The sequence below is a fragment of the Zosterops lateralis genome, assembly GCF_965231275.1.
Source record: "Zosterops lateralis genome assembly, chromosome: 9".
NCBI lineage: Eukaryota > Metazoa > Chordata > Aves > Passeriformes > Zosteropidae > Zosterops > Zosterops lateralis.
In genome coordinates this window covers 22,097,101-22,117,015 of record NC_139769.1, presented here as the reverse complement: position 1 = coordinate 22,117,015, position 19,915 = coordinate 22,097,101, and the positions used below count along the sequence as shown (strand labels likewise).

At 38.0% G+C, this 19,915-nt stretch overlaps 1 protein-coding gene across 1 annotated transcript in view; it reads left to right on the top strand.

Moving 5' to 3' along the window:
• The window catches only part of PTPRC (protein tyrosine phosphatase receptor type C), a 60,903-nt gene that overhangs the window by 27,775 nt on the left and 13,213 nt on the right, over positions 1 to 19,915 (top strand). The window contains exons 3-14 of the mRNA XM_083867066.1: positions 7,518 to 7,544; positions 7,994 to 8,131; positions 8,919 to 9,017; positions 10,377 to 10,409; positions 10,633 to 11,028; positions 11,415 to 11,546; positions 12,331 to 12,480; positions 13,110 to 13,244; positions 14,405 to 14,563; positions 16,665 to 16,861; positions 18,589 to 18,649; positions 19,317 to 19,425. Of these exons, the coding sequence (XP_083723192.1) occupies positions 7,518 to 7,544; positions 7,994 to 8,131; positions 8,919 to 9,017; positions 10,377 to 10,409; positions 10,633 to 11,028; positions 11,415 to 11,546; positions 12,331 to 12,480; positions 13,110 to 13,244; positions 14,405 to 14,563; positions 16,665 to 16,861; positions 18,589 to 18,649; positions 19,317 to 19,425 (1,636 nt within the window). The remainder of the gene's footprint in view (positions 1 to 7,517; positions 7,545 to 7,993; positions 8,132 to 8,918; positions 9,018 to 10,376; positions 10,410 to 10,632; positions 11,029 to 11,414; positions 11,547 to 12,330; positions 12,481 to 13,109; positions 13,245 to 14,404; positions 14,564 to 16,664; positions 16,862 to 18,588; positions 18,650 to 19,316; positions 19,426 to 19,915) is intronic.

Genomic DNA, 19,915 nt, shown 5'->3' with positions numbered 1-19,915 from the left:
TTCTGTTCAAGGTAGAAGTGGGAAAGGAAGATCAAGGATGGTACAGCAGGGCTGGAAAAGTCATGGCTAAAGTTAGAGGGACTGGCCCTGGGGAGCAGAGCAGTTTAGCATGGGAACAACATGAATCTGGCTCAAGAATTTCTGTGCACAAATACTGAAAATAAAGGGCAAAGCAAATATTAACACAGCTTTTTTTTGCATGTAGCACAAAATTGCCAAACAAATATCACAGCCAGTCTTTCATTCCTCATGGATAGGTGTTTCTTAATGACTGTGGAGAGCACTCAGCGTTTCACAGCTGAAGGAATTTTTACATCAGGGTTTGATATTCTCCTGTCTTGCAGACAATTCACATGGTGACAAGGACTCCCTGCAAAGCAGTCTGGACTTCATCCCAAAGACTGCCACCTCTCACTATATCATATTAATGAACCTGTACAACTGAAAATAATTACAAATGCAAATGTGATGAAAAGGAGTTTAATAGGGACTTTTCATGAGTTCACTAGAGAAGTGGTTTAGCACTAAGATAAGTCTGATTGCTTGGGCCCGTAGGTGCTATGGTAACTCCGTTTGCATTTGGAAGCACTTAAGCTGAAAACCACAGTAGGCTGCACCCTCTTCCTTTTGAGCAGGGCTCTGTAGAAGAAAGGCAGAAGTAAACAGCATGAGAGAAACCACAGAGCAGCAAAGGCATCGTTAGCTGTAGCTGTACAAGTGGGTTACTGCAAAGCTCTCCTGTGAAGACTGAAAATGTCATTTAAAGTATGGTACAATTGGTAGAAAACCCCTCCTTCTGACTACTAACACACAGTATTCCTGGGTATTTATCTTAAGTTTGCAGGAACTGTGTTGGTAAAAACAATTTTATTTGCTGCTCTTGGTTTTTGTTCTACTTCAGGATTATGGTTTTGAGAAATTCTACATATCATTGGTAACAAGTATTACTTCCATTAAATTAATGTTTCTTCAGGGAAATTTCTCTTTTGCTCTGTGTTTTTATTTTCCTCTGGAAAAATTAAACTCTTGTGTTTATTTTGCATAATCTGAATAGAAAAATACTTTTTTTTAAATTGTCAGAAATATTCAACATATATTGTAGCATTGTGTTCCTCCTTGTATCTGTCAGTTATAAATTCTTAATTCCATCACTTTCTTCTGGTTGCTCCCCTTGTACTTGATTGCTGGCTAATTTGAATTTTTCACCTTCTCCATAGCTGATTAATGCTCATAGTTGACGCTGAACTTGAGGAGGATAGGGATAACTCCAGTGTTGGACAGCAAGGAGAGGGATCTAGAACAAGCATTCATTTCAGAGGTCATTTTTCACTAAGAGTGAGCACCACATCCTGTCACGTTAGCCGTAGTTAGAGCAGCACTCATTCCTGAGCTGTGCTCCACAGGAAGGCCACGCCTTCCCTACTGCAACTCAGCTCTCAGCACTGGCAGGTGATTGGGAACAAAAAGGCCTTTGACTCTCAGATAATGCTTTAACCAAAGGTTAAAGGTGCAGGAAAGAGTGCCAGGATCAAACTCTTGGGCAGCGATGCACTGTGGGAGGCAATTATTAATGAACTTGGACAAAAAGAAATATTTTGAGAAATCAGATGGAAACTATTTTAATTATCATTCTGAAAAGTCAGAATGGACATTTAATCCAGATGACAAAAGCAAACAATTGGCATTTCTCAATCAGAACATTTTAGAATTTTGCTTAAATTAAAATTTACGGTTTCAACATTTTATCCCTAATTTGTGGTGAATATAAATATTGTAAATATGGCCTGTGGAAAAGAAATTGTAATGTTTATTTAGTTCTAATTTGTATGATTGCTATAGGGCTATGAAAACTTTTATCAATTAGACAATGAATAACTTAGAAATTATTTGATGGCTTCATCTTCAATGACCACAAGAATAGGTTTTTATTTTAGGACCTTCAGAAATGTCTCTGTCACCTGAGAAAATTCTATACTGTAAAACTCAAATGAGTAGTTTATTATTTTGACTCAGAGCATGAAAAATTTCACATATTTTTAATATGAACTCTATATGGCATTCTTTTACTCAGTTTTCAAAAAGCAGCAGTTTGTCCAGAAACTGGAAACATACTTATGTTTTTTTCTTCCCTAGAGTTAGTGATAAAGAATAAAGTGTAATTCTGTAGTCTCTGATTATGAAAGCATTTCAGCACATGTGATCCCACCTATAAAATTTGAGGGGTTCCTCTGTGGTATAGAATTACTCAGATGTTTAAGTGTTTGCTAGTCTATTCTTAGGTAGGCCCAGATTTGTTTATAAAGTAGCAATGGATCCCTTCGTTTTTTATGTTCAGCAAAAATAACAGTAGATCTCTGGCCCTGATGCTCATTTACTTTAAGGTCTCTTTAGCTGGTTCTGGCAGCACAAGGGAGCCTTAAAGTAGGTGTGAATTACATCCTATCCCACTTGAAGTTTAAAAATAAATCAAAGGGCGGCTGGCAGCATTTTGTAAGGCTCCTTGCCTTACTCACCCTTCACCTCCCACCAGGAACTGTTCTTTTTTTGCAATTTAGTGTTGGCTTGCAGGGGAGCTGCAATGTCTGTGCTGTTTGCTAGGAGACCCCCTCAAAGAGCTTTACTCCATCTGAACAAGTAGACCACATCCTGTTGCTTTCTGTGCAGATGTGAAGAGCCCTGACCTTGCTGAAGCAGCGCCGTTCAGCTGGGAAAAGAGGAAAGGCAGAATCTGGACCTACAGAAGTTGCTTGGTGTAAAACACTGCCTGGTGGGGGTTGCTGGGGTCTGTCCAATATACTAAAGGCTGGAGAGATCCTGGGAAAAGGGCAGGAGCTGTGCAGAATCACTGAGCATTTTTCCTGGCAGCAAAAACCGGCCGCCAAGTGTTTTACAGACATGAGGCTGAGAGGAAGGATTACTTCCTCTGCCCCCTCCCAGCTCTGGCAGAGACACGAGGAGTACAGCTGGATGTGAGGAGCCAGCTGGTATGGTACCATGCTAGATAAAACACCAAATGCACTATTAGCAGGAGAGGCATCCTCCTTCCCACATTGCTCTGTGCTGTGTGTATGGAGGAAATGCAGTCTTGCAGCAATCCTGTGCTCAGAGCAGACAGCCTGAGCTGCTGCCATGCAGGCATATCCTCCTGGTCAGTCCAGCAGGAAATACAACACCAGGTCCATTTTACTCACTGTGCAAATTAAGCAGCAGAATGGAATTAAAAGGCATGTTCCTTGTCATCAGCTAATGAGTTTCTGCCTCTATAAACATGATAACATTTTTAGGCTCTTAGTGCTGATTCAACAGGATCTCCATCTTATCAGCTGTAGTTTGTGTTATTAATAGCACATGCACACAGGAAATGTGTGCTGGCACTTCCTGCTGCTTGAGAAGATCACTCCCTGGACTTCCTTGAAACACATTTTTATCTGTTAACATATTCTAGGACCCAGTTGTCTTCTGTTGAGTTGCTTGGTCCCGCCAAGTGAAAACTGTCTCCTTATACAACTGCGCTTCTTATACAGGTGCAACCACTCTGCACAGTGAGTGCAGAGTCAGTACTGCAGAGGTGATGCAGCAGCTTGTGTACCTCCAGATGTGACCCAGACAGACCCTGTTGTCCAAGGGGTTTGAGAGGTTGGCTTTTTTTTGGTGGCCTGGTATTTTGGTATTCTTTCACAATTTTTCCATTTGCTCTTCTTGTTGAACACTGAAAGTACTTCATAATGCAGTACTCCCATGTTTCACCCACAGGGCCAGCACATCTTCGGGTTTACAGGAGAAAGAGTGGGCAACTCATTTGTTTTAGGTGTATTTTGTTGGCAGCGTATCATTCCATCTCAAACCTGTCTTTGAAGCAGCAGCTGCATCCTGTCTGCCAACCGGTAGGAAAGAGAATGAAAGCAATTAGCCAGGCTCCCATCTGCCCCTGGGATGAGCTGCTGGTTATATCTTTTTCCAGGGCATGTGATTAAGGCCACGTCTCCTCAAACATTACTGATGGGTTTGAAATCCTTTAGGTAAGTCAGCAGTAATCAACTGGTGGGCAAATCAGGAGAAGGGAGAGAGAAGCTTAAAAAACTTACTGCAGTAGTAGGAACTTTTTCTATGCTCTAATTCTTCCACTTGGGTGATCTGATCTTATTCTTGTTATCCTACACATATCATCTTAAGAATGTCTTACAGTTGGATGCAGTTTAAACTTTGAGAAAAGTTTTGGGGTAGTTCCCATTTAGACTCAGACTAACTTGCTTAGTTTGGTAATCATCAAGTTTTCATACTGTAGAGCATGTGTTTGAGGGATTGGACATCCTCCTTACATTTTAAAGGTATTTTTGGATTTCAGCAGTCAAATTTCTAGAATTATGTTTTAGAATATAAATATGAGTAGACAGTTTTGTCTTTGAGGTTAACTTGGTTAGCCTGAGGTTAGCTCAGACATTTGTTAGCACTGGGTCATTTTTGGAAAATGGATTAATAGTAGAAATATGGCTATTAATCTCAGAGTAACAGAGTCTGGTGTGTTGGGATCCTCCTTGATTTTCCTTCATTTTACTCAGTATCTCTCAAATAGGTTTCGCGGGGAAATGCATTTACTTTTCTTTTTGAGAGGATTTTTTAGTGTTCTGGTGCCACCTATTGAATTCTTTTCAACTGCATCCTATTCCATTGCTATAATAAAGCATCTGAGGGAATAGAATCACATGAGAGCAGGAAACAGAACAGCATAAAACTGCCATGGAGTTCTGTTAAAATGACAGTGCTTAGTTATAGGGGGGAAAATAGGAAAATAGTTATAGGGGGAAAATTAGAATAGGGGGGAAAATCTGAGACTACTATTTACCATAATATTTTAAGACACTGCTCTGAGTAAGGCAGTGGGACCAGGTGATCTCTTGAGGTCTCTTCTAACTTGGAGTTCTTATATGAATGTTTAGCATCTCTCACTGGGAGGGAGCAATGAACTCTATTTAAGCTATTAGCATTAGTCCTAACTTTAATAAGGGGAGGATGGGGAAAATTATTTTCACAGGAATCTTAAGGCAACCAGAAATGCAACACCAACAAGTTTATCTCTTATTATCTCACTTTACTTGGAAGAGGCAATTTGATGTATATATTTTTGCCTCTATTATGCTTGCATCAGAGATCTGTAAATAGCTTGAAAAATATTTCTGAATGTTTCACTAATCTGACCAGAGTTTAATTTAGGACTTTTTCTGCAACTTCTTTTATTTTGTTCTTGGAAAAGTTTCGAAGTGAAAGTTAATCTGTGTCAGTGCTCAGTTAATATTTATCTTGAGGTATATATGATGTGCTAACCCAAAGTGAGATTTTGGAAAGGAAGGGGAGTAATTGGTTCTTCAGCTAGTAATCCATTTGAAAAAAGATACATCACATTATGGAATTTAGAATGACTAACTTCCAGCTTTCAAACACTGAGTTGAAAACCATGAAAAATACATTGAAAATTTATTGCTTACGGCAAATATGAATGGATATGAATGTCAGCTTTTAGAGGGATCCTTGGCAGCTTAATGCGTATAGTTATAGATCATGCAATTGTTGTAAACAAATATTGCAGACAGGAGGCTTCACATACTGAAGGTACATTGATAGTTCAAAAGATCACCTATATTTCTGGTTTTTTATCTGCAACTTCTCTTGCATTAGGAAGCTTCACATGCTAAGATTCCATAGCTTTGAAAAGATTGCATGGTCTGTGTTTCAATGAAGATACAGAGATGTAAATGAATTAACATGCTAGACCTGATAATATAGTGGTTTCTATATCCATGCTATTCAATCTGTTGTGAGTCTGCTACATTTTAGAGATTATATTCTTACAATTAAGAGCAATATTATTTTGACAGTTTCATATGACTTCAGGCAAACCTCATAGACCCATATCCTCATCTCATGGACCAGATTTTAGGCAACACCCTTCCCCACTTCTGTAAGAAATAAATGCTGCATTACTGTTTTTAATCAATCTTCATTTGACTTCTGTTGATACTTTTTCTTTAAGGTATCAGGCTACTGGCTTTTTCCAAATCGTAATTTGCAGTAAGAGATCTTGTTAGCCGAGGAAAGAACACACAATTGCGAAATTGTATGTGGTGCTTTATTTCAGAGCTCTGGAAGCCGGGGGTCCAGACCCAGATCTCGGCTTGTCCAACATGCTTTATGGTTACAATTTTATACCTTTCTTGTTACATAAGGATTCGTGTTAATCATTAAACCCCATTGTTCCATTGATTCCATCCCGAGGAACAATAGTTTGTGTGATTCTTGCTCAAGATTCTGGTTAGAGAAAATAATCATATTTAGTTACCAAACTGATATTACAATTGACAATTCTGGCATGCGTCTTGCTAATGATTATATCAGTACAGATCCTCCTGACCTAACTTTATTCTTTTAGGGCCTGTGCATTCTACCAAGGTTCCCCCTTTCTCTCCCCCTACCACCTGTGCAAAGTTATGCTTTATACTTCATTTAATTAAAACAATAGCACGGAATAACATCCTGGTCACAAGTGGAGCCGATCCCTGTTTTTGGGCCCTTGCTATTTTAGAAATCAATTTAACCCTATGTTATCAATCTTGCATGACATACAGTCCACAACAAATTCAGTTGCTCACTAGAAAAGTATTTGCAAGACTTTAGCTTTTGTGTACATTCATATTCCTATCATGGCTTAGACACACTTCATGACAGTTCCAAGCACCAAGAAATTCTCACTCCCTGCAGGTGACATTGCCATCACGGGTTGTATGTTTTTAATGGCTGTTGTCAGCCTTCTGAACTGTCTATATGGGGTGCAGAATTCATGGTGGCCACTGAGCAGCCAACATGTGTGCTGCTGCTTGCCAGGTCAATAAAATCTCTGGAGCCCCAGGATATCTGCTTATGTTGATCTTCTGTGTCAGAGATGAGGGACATGAACAGGATACTTATGTATCCCTCACGGGTATTGCAGTTTCTCACATAAACCTGGCTTTTTGCTTTAAAGGTTGAAGGAGATTATTTTCAAAAGAGTAAAGCTAAAGCCGTTGTGAAGTGCCATGTAGGGAAGCTGAAGTAACAGAGAAATTATAAACAGGGAAGTACTATCTGAAAAACATGTGCCACAGAAAAAACATAAATAAATTCCAAGAAAGAAACATAGTGAGAAAGATCTGGTAGAAAAAGAGCAAAAGAAGGAGGAAGGAAGAGCCAAACAGGTGGATGGAATTTTGAGCAGCCTGATTGCTGGGTGGCATCCCTGCCCATGGATGTTCGAAATAGATGATCTTTGAGATCCTCTCTAACCCAGACCATTCTGTGATTCTGTGACTGTATACTTGATGTTTGGGGGTCTGGCTGTTGCTACATCCACTAAATGTAACCTAAGAATGTATAATTTCCTGGAGAAAGCTTAGCTGGTATTTAGGAGGAAGGAATGTGTCTTTTTATATTTTTGGCAAATTCCTTGAAAGTTTAAGTTACACTTTTTCTCTCTTTCTCTTTTTCAGGGGATGACACAACAATGACCACGCCTGGTAAGAAACAATTTACATGGCAGAACTGCATTGATTTTTCCCCCCCGCCGCTGACAATTTCTTCTTTATTTTTCTCACACACAATTACCTCACAGAGTGTATAATGCTTTTTCATTCACCCAACAAAATGAAATATGCTGTCTTAATAGGCGAGAATATCAAACAAGTCTGCTTTTGAGTAATGTATTTAGGTATGTTTTAAAACACAGCATTTAGTATGAAAGGCGCAATCATAACCGAAAAAGGATGTACTCACTGGTTGTTCATCTAACACCTGTTGAATCCCTTGCAGTTGAAATGTTTACTGTGCCCTTGCTTCATTGAAAACTCCCAGTGTCTCAGTATGGGAGTGCTCCAGCACTGCATCCCGGTGTTGTGGGTGTCTGTCCCTCCTCGGCCGGGCACACACTGATGGAGCATTACCGACTCTGCTGTCCCTCTCACCACAGGTACCAGACTTGCAAACAGCACGCAGTTCACGCAGCCCGAGCCCAGCCCCAGCACGGCTCCGAGCAGCCCAGCACCCACCAGCACCTCTGCTGCCCTCACTGCACTCACTCCCTCTGCCTCCGGGAATGCTACAGCAGGTTTGCTGTCTTCCTTTAGAAGCCACGCTCTGCCCTCAGATCTCTAGGGGAAACCAAAGTCATTCAGCACCAGGGTGGCCTTTTTCAGCTCGTGTTCATCAAATTGAGGAGGTGTCTGTGCTTTGGCACAGCGGCACTGCCAGGGTTATGTGCAGGATCTGCTGTCTGAGTCACCACAGTAGCATCAAAATGCCAGCTGCACCCAACAAGGCTGTCCCCAAAGCAAAGAGCAATAGGAATGAGCCTAAAAGAGAATGTAGAAACCTGTCAGTGGTTTATAAACAGGGAGATAAATAATGAGATATTGTAAGAAATTCAGCAAGGAAGATAATGTGATCTGGCAAACAAGCACTACCTAGACTTGTTGTTTGTGAAACAGCACAAGTACTATCCATAATTGTGCTTTATTGTAAGAGTATAGCAAAATGTTCTAGTTTTTCCCAGTTCACAAATTGCAACATTATTTTTATGTTGACTTCATCTGAAATTCTGACTAAATAATGAAAAAAAAATTGTAATTGTACATTGAAAAATTCATTTGTAAGCAGTATACTTGTAAAAATTTGCTTTTTATTTAAATACTCGGGGTTTTTTGTTTTGTTTCTTTACTACATTAACATGATTTTTCTTTCAGCAGTCTTCTGTAAATTACAAAAATCCCCTAAGAAAAAAAAAAAAAAACACAAAAACAAAGCAGTGCTATAGTGTAACACATTTCTGATGACAAAGCCATATAAAAAAAATGAATTTGACTTTTTAATGCTGATATTTGTTTATTTTCTTACAGATGATTCCAATTCAACATCCTTGCACAACACCAACTCATCAGACAGCATGCCAGCAAGCACTGGGACCAGCCCCACTCCCAGCTCCACTCACACAATAGGTGACAAACTTGCACACAGTTACCACAGTTCTGATACATCAGGCACAGAAAATGGGTTTGAATCAGGCAATTCATTTAGAATGTATCAAACCCAAGCATACAAATTAGGCATACAACTCCATTAAACTTTAGGATATTTTTAGGAACCTTACTGTTTATGAATAATATTGAAGATACCAGATTTGTTACTTGTCAAGCAAGTGCAAAATAGAAATTATTTCCACAACAGTAGCACATAGTAGGAGGGTAACTCTGTCAATTATTAGGTCAGTACTCCTCTTGTTATTCACAGAAATTTGCCCAAGCAGCAAAAAGGTCTGAATACATCCAAGATCTGTGTGCCTCTCTGTCCTCCAGTGTCTTCCCTTTGGTTTCACACAGCAGTATTACTTTCTTGGGATCTAGTAGTTCAAGCACTTACAGTGATTTTAGTTGCCATTGGGTGTAAGGAATTACAAAGGTCAGTAAAATATATGTATGTCATTGTGCAAAGTACATCCAGGAGCTGGACACTTTCCATCTTTTTGAACTGTCCTTTGAGTGGCTCTAGGCTGCTGTCTGCTCTAAGACAAACTGAGCTTAGCCTTTACTTGTGGGTGTTCTGCCCCTAACAATCTTGGTGGCTCTCCAGTGGTCCCTTCTCAGTTTGCCCTCTCCTTAAGACCACTGTCCAGCCAGGTGACTGCCAGCCTGGAGGCAGGCAAATCTAGGGCCTACCTTCTATGAAAGAAATTAGATATCAGTGTCTTTTAGTGACACCTTTACCTTGGGATATATTAAGTAACTGTTTTTAGGAGAAGTTCTTTGCTCAAGCTTCTGTACAGAAAATAGCAGCAAAAATTTCTCTTGGGTATCCCAATGTAAAAGTAGTCATTAAACGATCTGTACTGTTGTATAAATCTCTTTCCAAAGGCAAGAATGGCAGTGCAAAAAGCAGGTAAATTTTGGTTATTCAGTGACATTTTATACTGCTCACTAACCCACTCCACAGCATACATATCCTGGAAAACTGCTGTAGTTTATCATACTGCTATATGAATGTGTGATTTTGGAATATTCTTGTGTAACTTTGTACTCAGAAATGTTACTAATAACCAGTTTGATTTCTAGTTCATTGATGCCATTGGAAAATTGTGAAAGACACATGATCCCTAAAATAACTAGTTAAAGAATGGGGTTGTGTGTAGCTGATGTTTTCTTCCCTCTTTCAAATGCAAGAGGAGTGCTAAACGCATTTATTTGTATTGAGTGTATTGAACAAAGAGTTTGGGGCAGTACTGGTCACCCTTCTGCAATGCTCTGTGGAAAAAATACCCAGCCTGTTAAGGAAGACCTTCATATTGTTTTCTTTTCTTACAGATACTACCACAGAGATGCCTGAAGTACCTTGTGGTAAGAGCTAATCCTGTATTCTCCTTCAGTCTTGAAATGTGACCAAATAGTAAACTCAAATACAGAAAATTGGTACAGCTGATAAAGCAGTAAAAAAATAAAACTGATCAATAAGCATCTTGCGTTATTTTATAAAATGTCTTCCAGTTCTGGAAGAAGTAATATTAAAGTTATTTAACAATTCTGGTCTTTTCACCTCCATTTACAGTGTCTTTTCTTTTAGATATTTTTGGAGCCATAAAAGATCATGAGGACCCTAAAATGGCTCAAGTTTTACTGAAAATTGACACAAAAGACAGAGAATATTTTATTGAAGGTGGTGGCATAAAGATAACCGTGAGTTCCAGCAACAGTTCAGTAGCACTTCCAACATGCCACACATACACTGTTGAAGTTAAAAATGGCAGGTGTCAAGACAATACTGATTCTCCTTTCCTAGTCCTTCCACAAGGTAGGTGTAAAAGGGTTTTAGTTGTTTCTTTTTTTTTCTTTTTTTTTTATAATTTTTTAAAATATGCAGTAATTCAGCTTCCCCAGGTTTCTTTCTTTTTTTTTTTTGTCATTTTTTCAGAGAATCAGACAGAAAGTTTTCAAATTTTGTGCATGGTTTGCAAGATATTTTGAAGTTGCACGTTAAAACTTCTCAGTATTTTCTTCAAGAATAATGTAAACAAACCATAGTTTTTTCATTCTAAAGAAAAAAAGGGAACTTACTGGCCATATGCAGTGTGGTAAACAACAGCAAGACCAACCACCACTTCAAAACTGGTGTTTATGCTGAATATCTGGACTAAAACTTTAATTTATTTTCTGAATACCCGTGTGTCTTTATCTCATAAAAGCTTTTTCAATTTTTACTTTCCGTTTCTTATTAAATTCTTTGTATATTATTCTATATGATTGTATCTTCATATTGTAGAACAAGTCAAAAAACATAAATGAACTGTTATTTAAAGACTCGGTATAGCCAGTACCACAATGATGTATAAAATTCTTCCTTTCCAGTCAACAAAACTCTTGTAGTCAAGGACACAAACCAGACAGCTGCCGAGTTATGTTGGAACAGTTCACTTGCCTGTCTTAACGTGACTGTTGCCTGCAATGGGACATCACCTATTTTTAGAACCTATTCTAAAAGTGAGTATTTATTTATCTTTAAAAGCATTGTTGATGTTGTCTTTTGGTGAGAGACTGGCAGATTTAAATTAAGTGCCAGTCTGAGGGAAGGGTAGCTCAGGATTCCTGGGGTTGCCAGTTGGAGGACTGCCATCCCCACACCGTGCAGATCTAGGAAAGTTCAAACCCAGAGACCTCTTTTTCTGAGTTTACCAGCTTCACAAGTTGCAGAAATTGTGGAGATTTTGGTGTCCTGTTTGTTTTTCTGAAGGGGAGCTGAGCAGTTTGCAGTCTTTGGGTGTGCTGTGAGCTGATCCCTTGTAGTCTGCCTTGGCCACTGGCTGTGCAGGCTCTCTGCTCTCAGAGCCAGCCAGCCTGAGGACGTGGCAACTAGTGTGATAGGGCAGATATGGATGCTGAATGGCCTCATGTGTCTCAGAAAAATGGGTGATGAATGTCTGGGGCTGAAAGATCTCCTGCTTCAGGGAGCTGAAGAGCTAGGAAGGCATTCCAGGGTTCTGCCAGACTCCCTATGACATGTTCTGATTTCTGTAGGAAGGCTGTTTCCTTAGAAAGTCAAATCATGACCTTTACTGATGAAAAGTAAAGATCTGTGCAAACTAAGTTGGTATGTAAGAACCTAAAATCTAGACATTGGATCAGGTTGTACATATTTCTGATTGGAATATTATGATAGTTTATTACAAATTATATCAAATAAATATGGTAGAGAAAATCTCAGTTAAAATGGTGCCACATACTTTTGAAGTTGTGAAAAATATTGACAAACCTCTTGTGTCAACAGATTCACACCCTGAAAACTTTGGAAGAGATCCAATTTGTGTAGGGCTGGGAGGTTTATCACCATACCGTGAGTACCGCTGCAATGGATCCATGTATTTTAATGAAAAGAAGGTTTCCAACCAAAGCTTATCCATATGTACAGACTATGCTGGTAAGTGTAATGCTTACTTTTGCTTTAGATTCCACATATTTCTGGGAACCCCTACTATGAAACCCATTATTTGGGTTTCCTGGGGTTAAAGATACACTTTGAGCAGCATTCTCTGCCAAACTCAGCTTCTCCTTCAGCTCCTCCTTCCTGGTCTCCTGCCCTCGTGCTTGTTCTTTGATTGCAGTCACCCTCTCAGTCTTCCAGTCTGAGCCTTTCTTTCCTTCAGTCAGAGACTGTGATTATTTTTTGTTGCTGTTTTGGAGACTGAGAACACGGTCAACTATATGGAATTTTGAATGAAGATTCCCACACAAAAAAAAGTGCAGACCTAGTCTGAAACAAGTCTTAAGTTCTTGATTTGAAGGCACTGGACAGTTTTAGTAAAATGTGATGTTGCTGTTTTTACCTTGTTCTGAAATATATGAAATTACTGTAATATGATGCTTTTACATGTACTCACTTTATACTGATGTACACTTTCTTGAAATAGAGTACAAAAAATATTACATGTTGTTAGTATCTTTCTTTAGTGTCAAATGAAATTTAATCTAATTAATCAAAGTAGGTAAAAAGAGGAATACTTTTATTTTCATTTGTTGCTAATTATTGTTGTTTTTCTTTTACAACAGTTCCAGGAGCACCACAAAACCTACGAGTAACACATAAAAATGCCACAAGTGTAACAGTTACATGGACAGCACCTGATAACCATTCGACAGGTCCCATAAATGGCTACTACGTGGAATTCTCTGTGGAAGGCAAAAGTAAGTATATTCACTGTTAAATAATTCATTGCATGTAGTAATTACAGAGCACCAAGCATAATGCACTGTCAAATCCTACTGGAAATTCTTAACACTGCAGTTAATTGTTTTTAAGACAAATATTAAAATTTCTTTTCTTTAAAGTTGTTCAAGTTAAACTTTCAGTTGAGATTATTCAGTTTACCATGTCAGGACATGACCCTGTCACCCTTCAGTTGGCATAAACATATGGTAGTTAGGCATAAACATGTTTAGATAGGTATAGCCAGGGGATTGCCTTCTGCCAAATGGCAGCTCCTTTCAGATATGCTCGTTTAGGCCACCTTACATTTCAATGAATAAATTTGTATCCATTGTACTGGGATCATGTTCTCTTGATGCAAGCTTTTCTTCAAAACAAGGACTGAAAAATGAGTTTTTTAATATGAATAATAAATAATAAATATGTATCAGGTTTTAGCTAGTCCTGGCTTGATTCATCCTTTAGGCTGAATTCAGCCTTTCTGTTAACATTCTGCAGGTTAGATAAACCTGGGTTGCCAAAGGAACCAAAGTCTGTCTTGATCCTCTGATATAAATAATCTCTCCCATTCTCCATGCCCCAAATTTGACCACAACCCAGAATAAACTGGCCACACGAGGCAGTCTCTGGCTGGTTTGGCTTGGCCTGTGTAGGAGATGGAGGCAGGAATGTGTGGGTGCAGGGAGGTCACATGGCAAGCAGGCAGGAGGAAGCTTGGAAAGGTCGTGGCTCCCCAGCTCCCCAGGCCACCAAAGCCCAGCTGCAGCGTCAGCAGCAGCAATGCTCATGTTGCTTCTCCTGCAATTCCTTTCTTCTGCTGTTTGCCACTCCTGAAAGCAGGACTTCCACAACATCTCTGGTATCACACCAGGACAGACTTGCCCAGTGTGCAGTGACACCTTCCACTTACCACTTCCCAGGCTGAATGTTCTCTTTATATGTAAATACTCTCTGTGTATTTATGCATTTCCTCCTTTTCCTGAGCCTTCACTTAGCATTATTAAGCAAAGCAAAGCCACCAGATTAAGGCAATTAAAATAGAAATACATGACAGTGGTTTCAGGTGGCTTTGATAAAGTGTAAGAGTTCCTGTGCTCCTAACATGGATTCCATGAATTTCATTAATTTCATTTTTCAGGGTTTCATGGTACAGAAGTCAACACAACTGAATATACTTTCAATGGATTTCACCCTTATACCAGTGCTTCTGTAAAGGTGATTACATATACAAAGAACAGACGTGGGGAGATTCTTAACAGTAGCAGTGCAAGCTGTGGATTTACAACAGAAGAAGGAGGTAAATCTGTTTGCTAACTGTTATGACCTAGGCTGATACCAGCACAAAGAATTTGTACTTTCCTAGTTATATTATATTTTATACATATTATTAATATTAGTCAAGGAACTGATTAACATTAAAGTAATTGTACTGACATTGATATCATTAATGTCCCTTTTAAAATTAATGTTGATCTTTTTTTAAATTATGCACTTTGTAATAGTATTTTTCTTATCTATATGTAATTTAAAAAGAAGATTTCATTAATTCAAAATTCTTGTGAAGTTTTTAGGAAGTATTATGTCCCAGTACAAAAAAAAAATTCGAATTAAACAAAAAGAGAATTAAAAAAGTTTGGTTTTTAATTTGTGGCATGAAAGCTACAAAGATGCGCAGCCTGTACCTTCTGTTGTGTAGTTTCCTGTTTGCTTGAAGCAGACCCAGGCTACACCAACACTGTCCATCTGTAATGGATGTCAGTTTGGATGTACCTGCACACAGTTAACAACATTAGGTTAAAGATGAAAAAATGTATGTTAACCTTTCTGCTGACAGAAAGGTCTGTGCATCTTTTTGGGGCTATCCTTTCAAAAGTATAGTTTGAAGTTTACAGAGATCAGAATTGTCACCTGAAGCCCCACAAAAAAATAAAAGAGCTGATAAATTAATTTACTGATAAAAATAAACAGATTGATCTGAGACTTAACTGTAATGCATATTTAAATATGGCTTTAATTTTTAGGCAGCTCTAATATGAGCATGATCATGTTTTTTTCTCTATGAAAGTCTAGTTTGAGTATATTGTCTTCTAAGCCCTCACTTTCTGAGTTCCATTCATTTTAATAACTCGGGTGAAGATTAAAGTCTACAATATAAGTTTATAGATGTGCAAACAACCTCATTTCTGTTATTTTTTTAGAAAATAGCGAGTAGTGTCATGAATTTATGGTATTAATTAGACCTTCTCCAACTGTCACAACAGTTGATAATAAGTCAAGCAGGAAGTGGAAGAGTTTTATGGCTTCTTGAACTGAAGAATGTATCAGTAGAATGCAGGTCCTTCGAAGTAGGAAAACCCCTACATTTTATAAAAGATGGTCTCATCTTCAACAAACACATTGCCTCCAGAAATGTTCACTTTCTCCTTGTCACAGCTCTTTCAGCAGCATGTGGAATAGGAATCTAGCAGATCTGCCCTGTGGATAAGAGTGATCAGCTATGATGTAACCTCACACTCGGCCAAATCAAATATCCCACTGCTCCTCACATGGGATATTTGATCTGCCTGTAAAGCCTTCCAGGTCTTAGCTCTTCATATGAAGAAAAAAGCAGCTGCTGGGTTTTTTTTTTGGTTTTTTTTTTTTTTTTTTTTTTTGGTTGGTTGGTTGGGGTTTTTTTCTTGCAATTTTACACGATTTTGTAGAAAATTTCCATGGTGAAATAAAATTTCTACTGAAATATGACTACTGAGATGTGGATATGAAATATGGCTACTGAAATGAGACTGCCTTACACAGGCTGCCCCATTTACTTTCTGAAAGGTTTTATCAGCTCTCAGAGAAAGGTCTCTTGGCTGTGCCCCTCAGCCTGAAACCTGCAACATTTGCTGCAACATAAAAAACTAGAGTTTGAATCCCCAGATTAGATTACACAGATTCTGTATCATTAAAAAGTTTTTGTTGCTTTAGGCCAGACTTAAGTGTAAGGACACTGTTCCAAATATTAGAATATACTAGTGACTTCTGGGAGAAAATTTAAAGTAGTTTGAAATGAATATTGATATGGAGAGTTCTTTTTCTCTTCTCTTGTCTGTTGCTCCGTGTTCCTGAAATGAGAAAGTGATGTCAGATGTAAGAGATTTGCCAGCATACTATTTTTGCAGTCTGACTGTCAGAAGAGCCTTTTCAGTTCCACTTCACATCTTTTCCAGCTTAGATAAGCCCATGATTAAGTCAAAATTGATTTTACTTATCTTGTTAAATTGGGACTGAAATTTTTAAGAAGGGAAATATATAAAGTTATTGAGAGAAGACAGGATACAGACATGAGCACATACAGCTTGAAATGTTGGGTTTGAAATTATGTGAATAGAGCAAGTAACCCTTTTTCTTGTCTACAGTACCAGAAGAAGTGACTGAGGTTAGAAAAACATTGACAGCTGATAATGCTGTCAATATTACGTGCAGAAAACAAAAAGAGTATGGACCACGTGCAGATTTTATTTTGGTTTGGGGGAGTGATGGAAAACCTGAATGCAATGACAAATGTGAATTTAGAAAAGAAAACCTTTACTACCTGACAAACTATACATTTAAGGTAAGTTAGCTTATTGTATTACAATATATAAAATACTGCTGCATTTTCATTGTTTAAAAATATTATGCTTGATTTTCGGGAAAAAAGGCAAATATGGTGTCAGAGGAGTCAATTTATAATCTCTAGGCCTCAGGTATAAAAACGTAATTATTATTTTGGAACTAAAATGCACATGTGCCTAACCTATCAAACAATCCCTGATATGCTATTCCACATAGGTTCTAATAGCAAGAAAAATGCAAGCAGAATAGACTGTTTGTATTCGGCTCAGAGAGAAGTTTGGGATTTCTATAAGATTAAAATAATTTCTTGAGTATGACTGATATTTAGGTTTGTAAAACATTCCATTTAATGAATGAGGATTTTTGGTTCTTCAGGGATTAATTAGTGTAAAGCAGCTCAGATCACTTTGCATGTCCTTACATCAGCCTCTCTTCTTGTGTCTGTACAAAATACATCATCCTGTGTTTACAGGCTTCACTTTCCTGAAGGCTGCCTGCAATTTTCTCTTCCGTCAGGCATTTCACATTTTGGGGTTGCCTGCAAAACCAATGATCTTGTGTGATTCCCTTAATATTGCCAGTAGGAATATTTATTTTATCCTGATGGGTCCTCTCAGTAAAGTTTAGGCAAGAAAGAAACCAATAAGAGTGATGGAGTTTTACTACTTTTAGGAAGCCGTTTTGCTTATTCCTCGCAGTCTTTACCACATTCTCTGTTTTTACCTGCAGAAATGCACTATCAGAGAACTTGAGTAGTCTCAGTTTCATTTCAATATTTTGTCAGTATTTTTCCAACAGATTCTGCTTAGAGAGCTTTATATTTGGAAAATAAAGATGAGGTCCTGTAGGAACAAAAGATCCTTGCATTGTCCCAGTAGCACAGGACCTCTGTGCCAATTAAGGTTTTTGTTCACCACTTTCAGTGAGCAGTTTTCCTTACAGAAGGATTTTGCTTCTGCACCTCTAAATCCTGGCTGCTGTTTTGCACTTATTTTGCTTAATTCTTACACAAAAACCAGAGAAAGCCTTATGTGCTTAGCTGGCAATGAAAGGACTCTGGTCAAGTTATAGAAGACCCAAGAGGGAAAAAAAACCCCAGTGTGAAATATTTGACTGCAGGCTGTCTTTTAGATCTGATAGGAATTTCTATTAAGAAAATCTAAAAGACTGAATAAATGTTAAATAGGTGACAAAGCATAAACGTAGCAAAACAAAGTTAGTGTTTTACCACCATTTAAAGTACCCAAAAGTTAATGATGCAAGAAAACGCCTTGTTTAATTAAACTCTGAATTACTTACCCATGAACAAATTTGTACTAAAAACATCAAATTGAGTGTACTAGTATTTACTGTTGTAGCCAATGGAGTTTTTATATATGGCATGGTTATTTTTCAGATTTGAGAGGCTTAATAAAGGATAAAATCAATTTTACTTTGAGATGCATCTCATTTTTATTTTGTAAAGTGTGCTTTCCTATTCTTCTAAATTCTTTTTCCTGTCATCTCCATATTTTTGAATCCAGATCTTGATTTAACTTGGGTAGAAACCTGAGCTGATCTATAAATGTCAATACAGAGATTGACAGCAGTGTCTGCCGTCAATGATGTTGTCAATAGATCGATGAATTTCAAAAATCAATTGTGCTTTTTTTTTTTAAGAACTGTACGCAGAAATTTTTACTTGTCATATCTGAAAATTTCTATTATTGTCACCCACTCATGCAGATCTACGTGTATAATGGAAAATATAATGGGCCAGAAGTAGTGGACAGTATAAAAACCAGATGTAAGTAAATTTGTACAGCATCTTTACCTTTAGATTATAGCATAATATAAATAATGTAAATTGTGAATTCAGTTAAATTGCTTCTAATTAAAAATCCAAACTTCCTGTTTTATAGTTAATATTTGATCTGCATTTGAAAAATATCCCCATTCAGTATTAATGTAACAGATCATCTTGACAAGTCATTAATCATAATAACTCAGAATTATTACACAGCTGTGCTTTCTTCAGGAAACATTCAAATGCAACTAGAAATTAATTTCTCTAACTGACATTATTCACTTTAGGATTATTTTCTTGTGTTCAGATCCTGCATTTCAGGAGCTGAACATCTGTGACTTGGCAGAGGCTCCAAATTCCCAGATCAGGAGCAACTGAGAGCTGCACTGTGCAGGTCACAGAGAGCAGGAGACAGGCACAGTAATGCTGAACCAGTGAGTTGTAGCATTTTGACAGGTGGACATGGTGAATTTAAGAGAAAGTTTTCTTAATGAAAACGTAAAATTCCCTCCTCTACTTAGGAATAGCAAACTCAAACCTTTTTTGCTTTTTTACTCAAAAAAGACCCCAAACCAAAAATTGATGAGCCCTGGTTCCAGGAAATATACAGTTTTGGCGCTTTTAAAATAATTTTAGAATATTAAATGTATTCTTTTTCTGTTGGTAGATAATTCTAGAGCCTTGATTATATTCTTGGCATTCTTGATCATTGTGACTGTAATTGCCTTACTACTGGTTCTCTACAAAATCTATGATCTTCACAAGAAAAAGCTGAGGTAAGCTTCATGTTTGTCTCCCTCTCTTAAATAAATGCAGTGGGGGGGATGGGGGTGGTTTTTCCACAAGATTTCACAGTGGGTAGTGGCAAAATGCTACAGGTTTGATGTTTCATTAATACTGGGAAAAGATACCCTTTTACCTTTAAATTCTTTTAAAAGAAACTATTTTTTGGTGTTTGTCTAACAAAACAAATATAATGGAATAGATTTAAAATCTCTCGGCTCTACCCTTGTTCAGGGCACAAAATTACTTGTCCCTAGTTTTGTGAAAAAAAATTCAGAAATGCCTGGAAAACATTTCCTTCACGATTTAAATCAAAAGTAATGAAAATAATCTACACTTTCTTGAAACCCTTTTAAGTGCTTGTTCACCGTAAACAATATCTCAGGGAGGTGTTGCTCATTACAGTAATGTCTCGGTGGCTCAGCAGTTGTGTAGGACAGAGGATGGCAATAGAAGGATGGCCATGGCTCTCCCTGCTGCCTC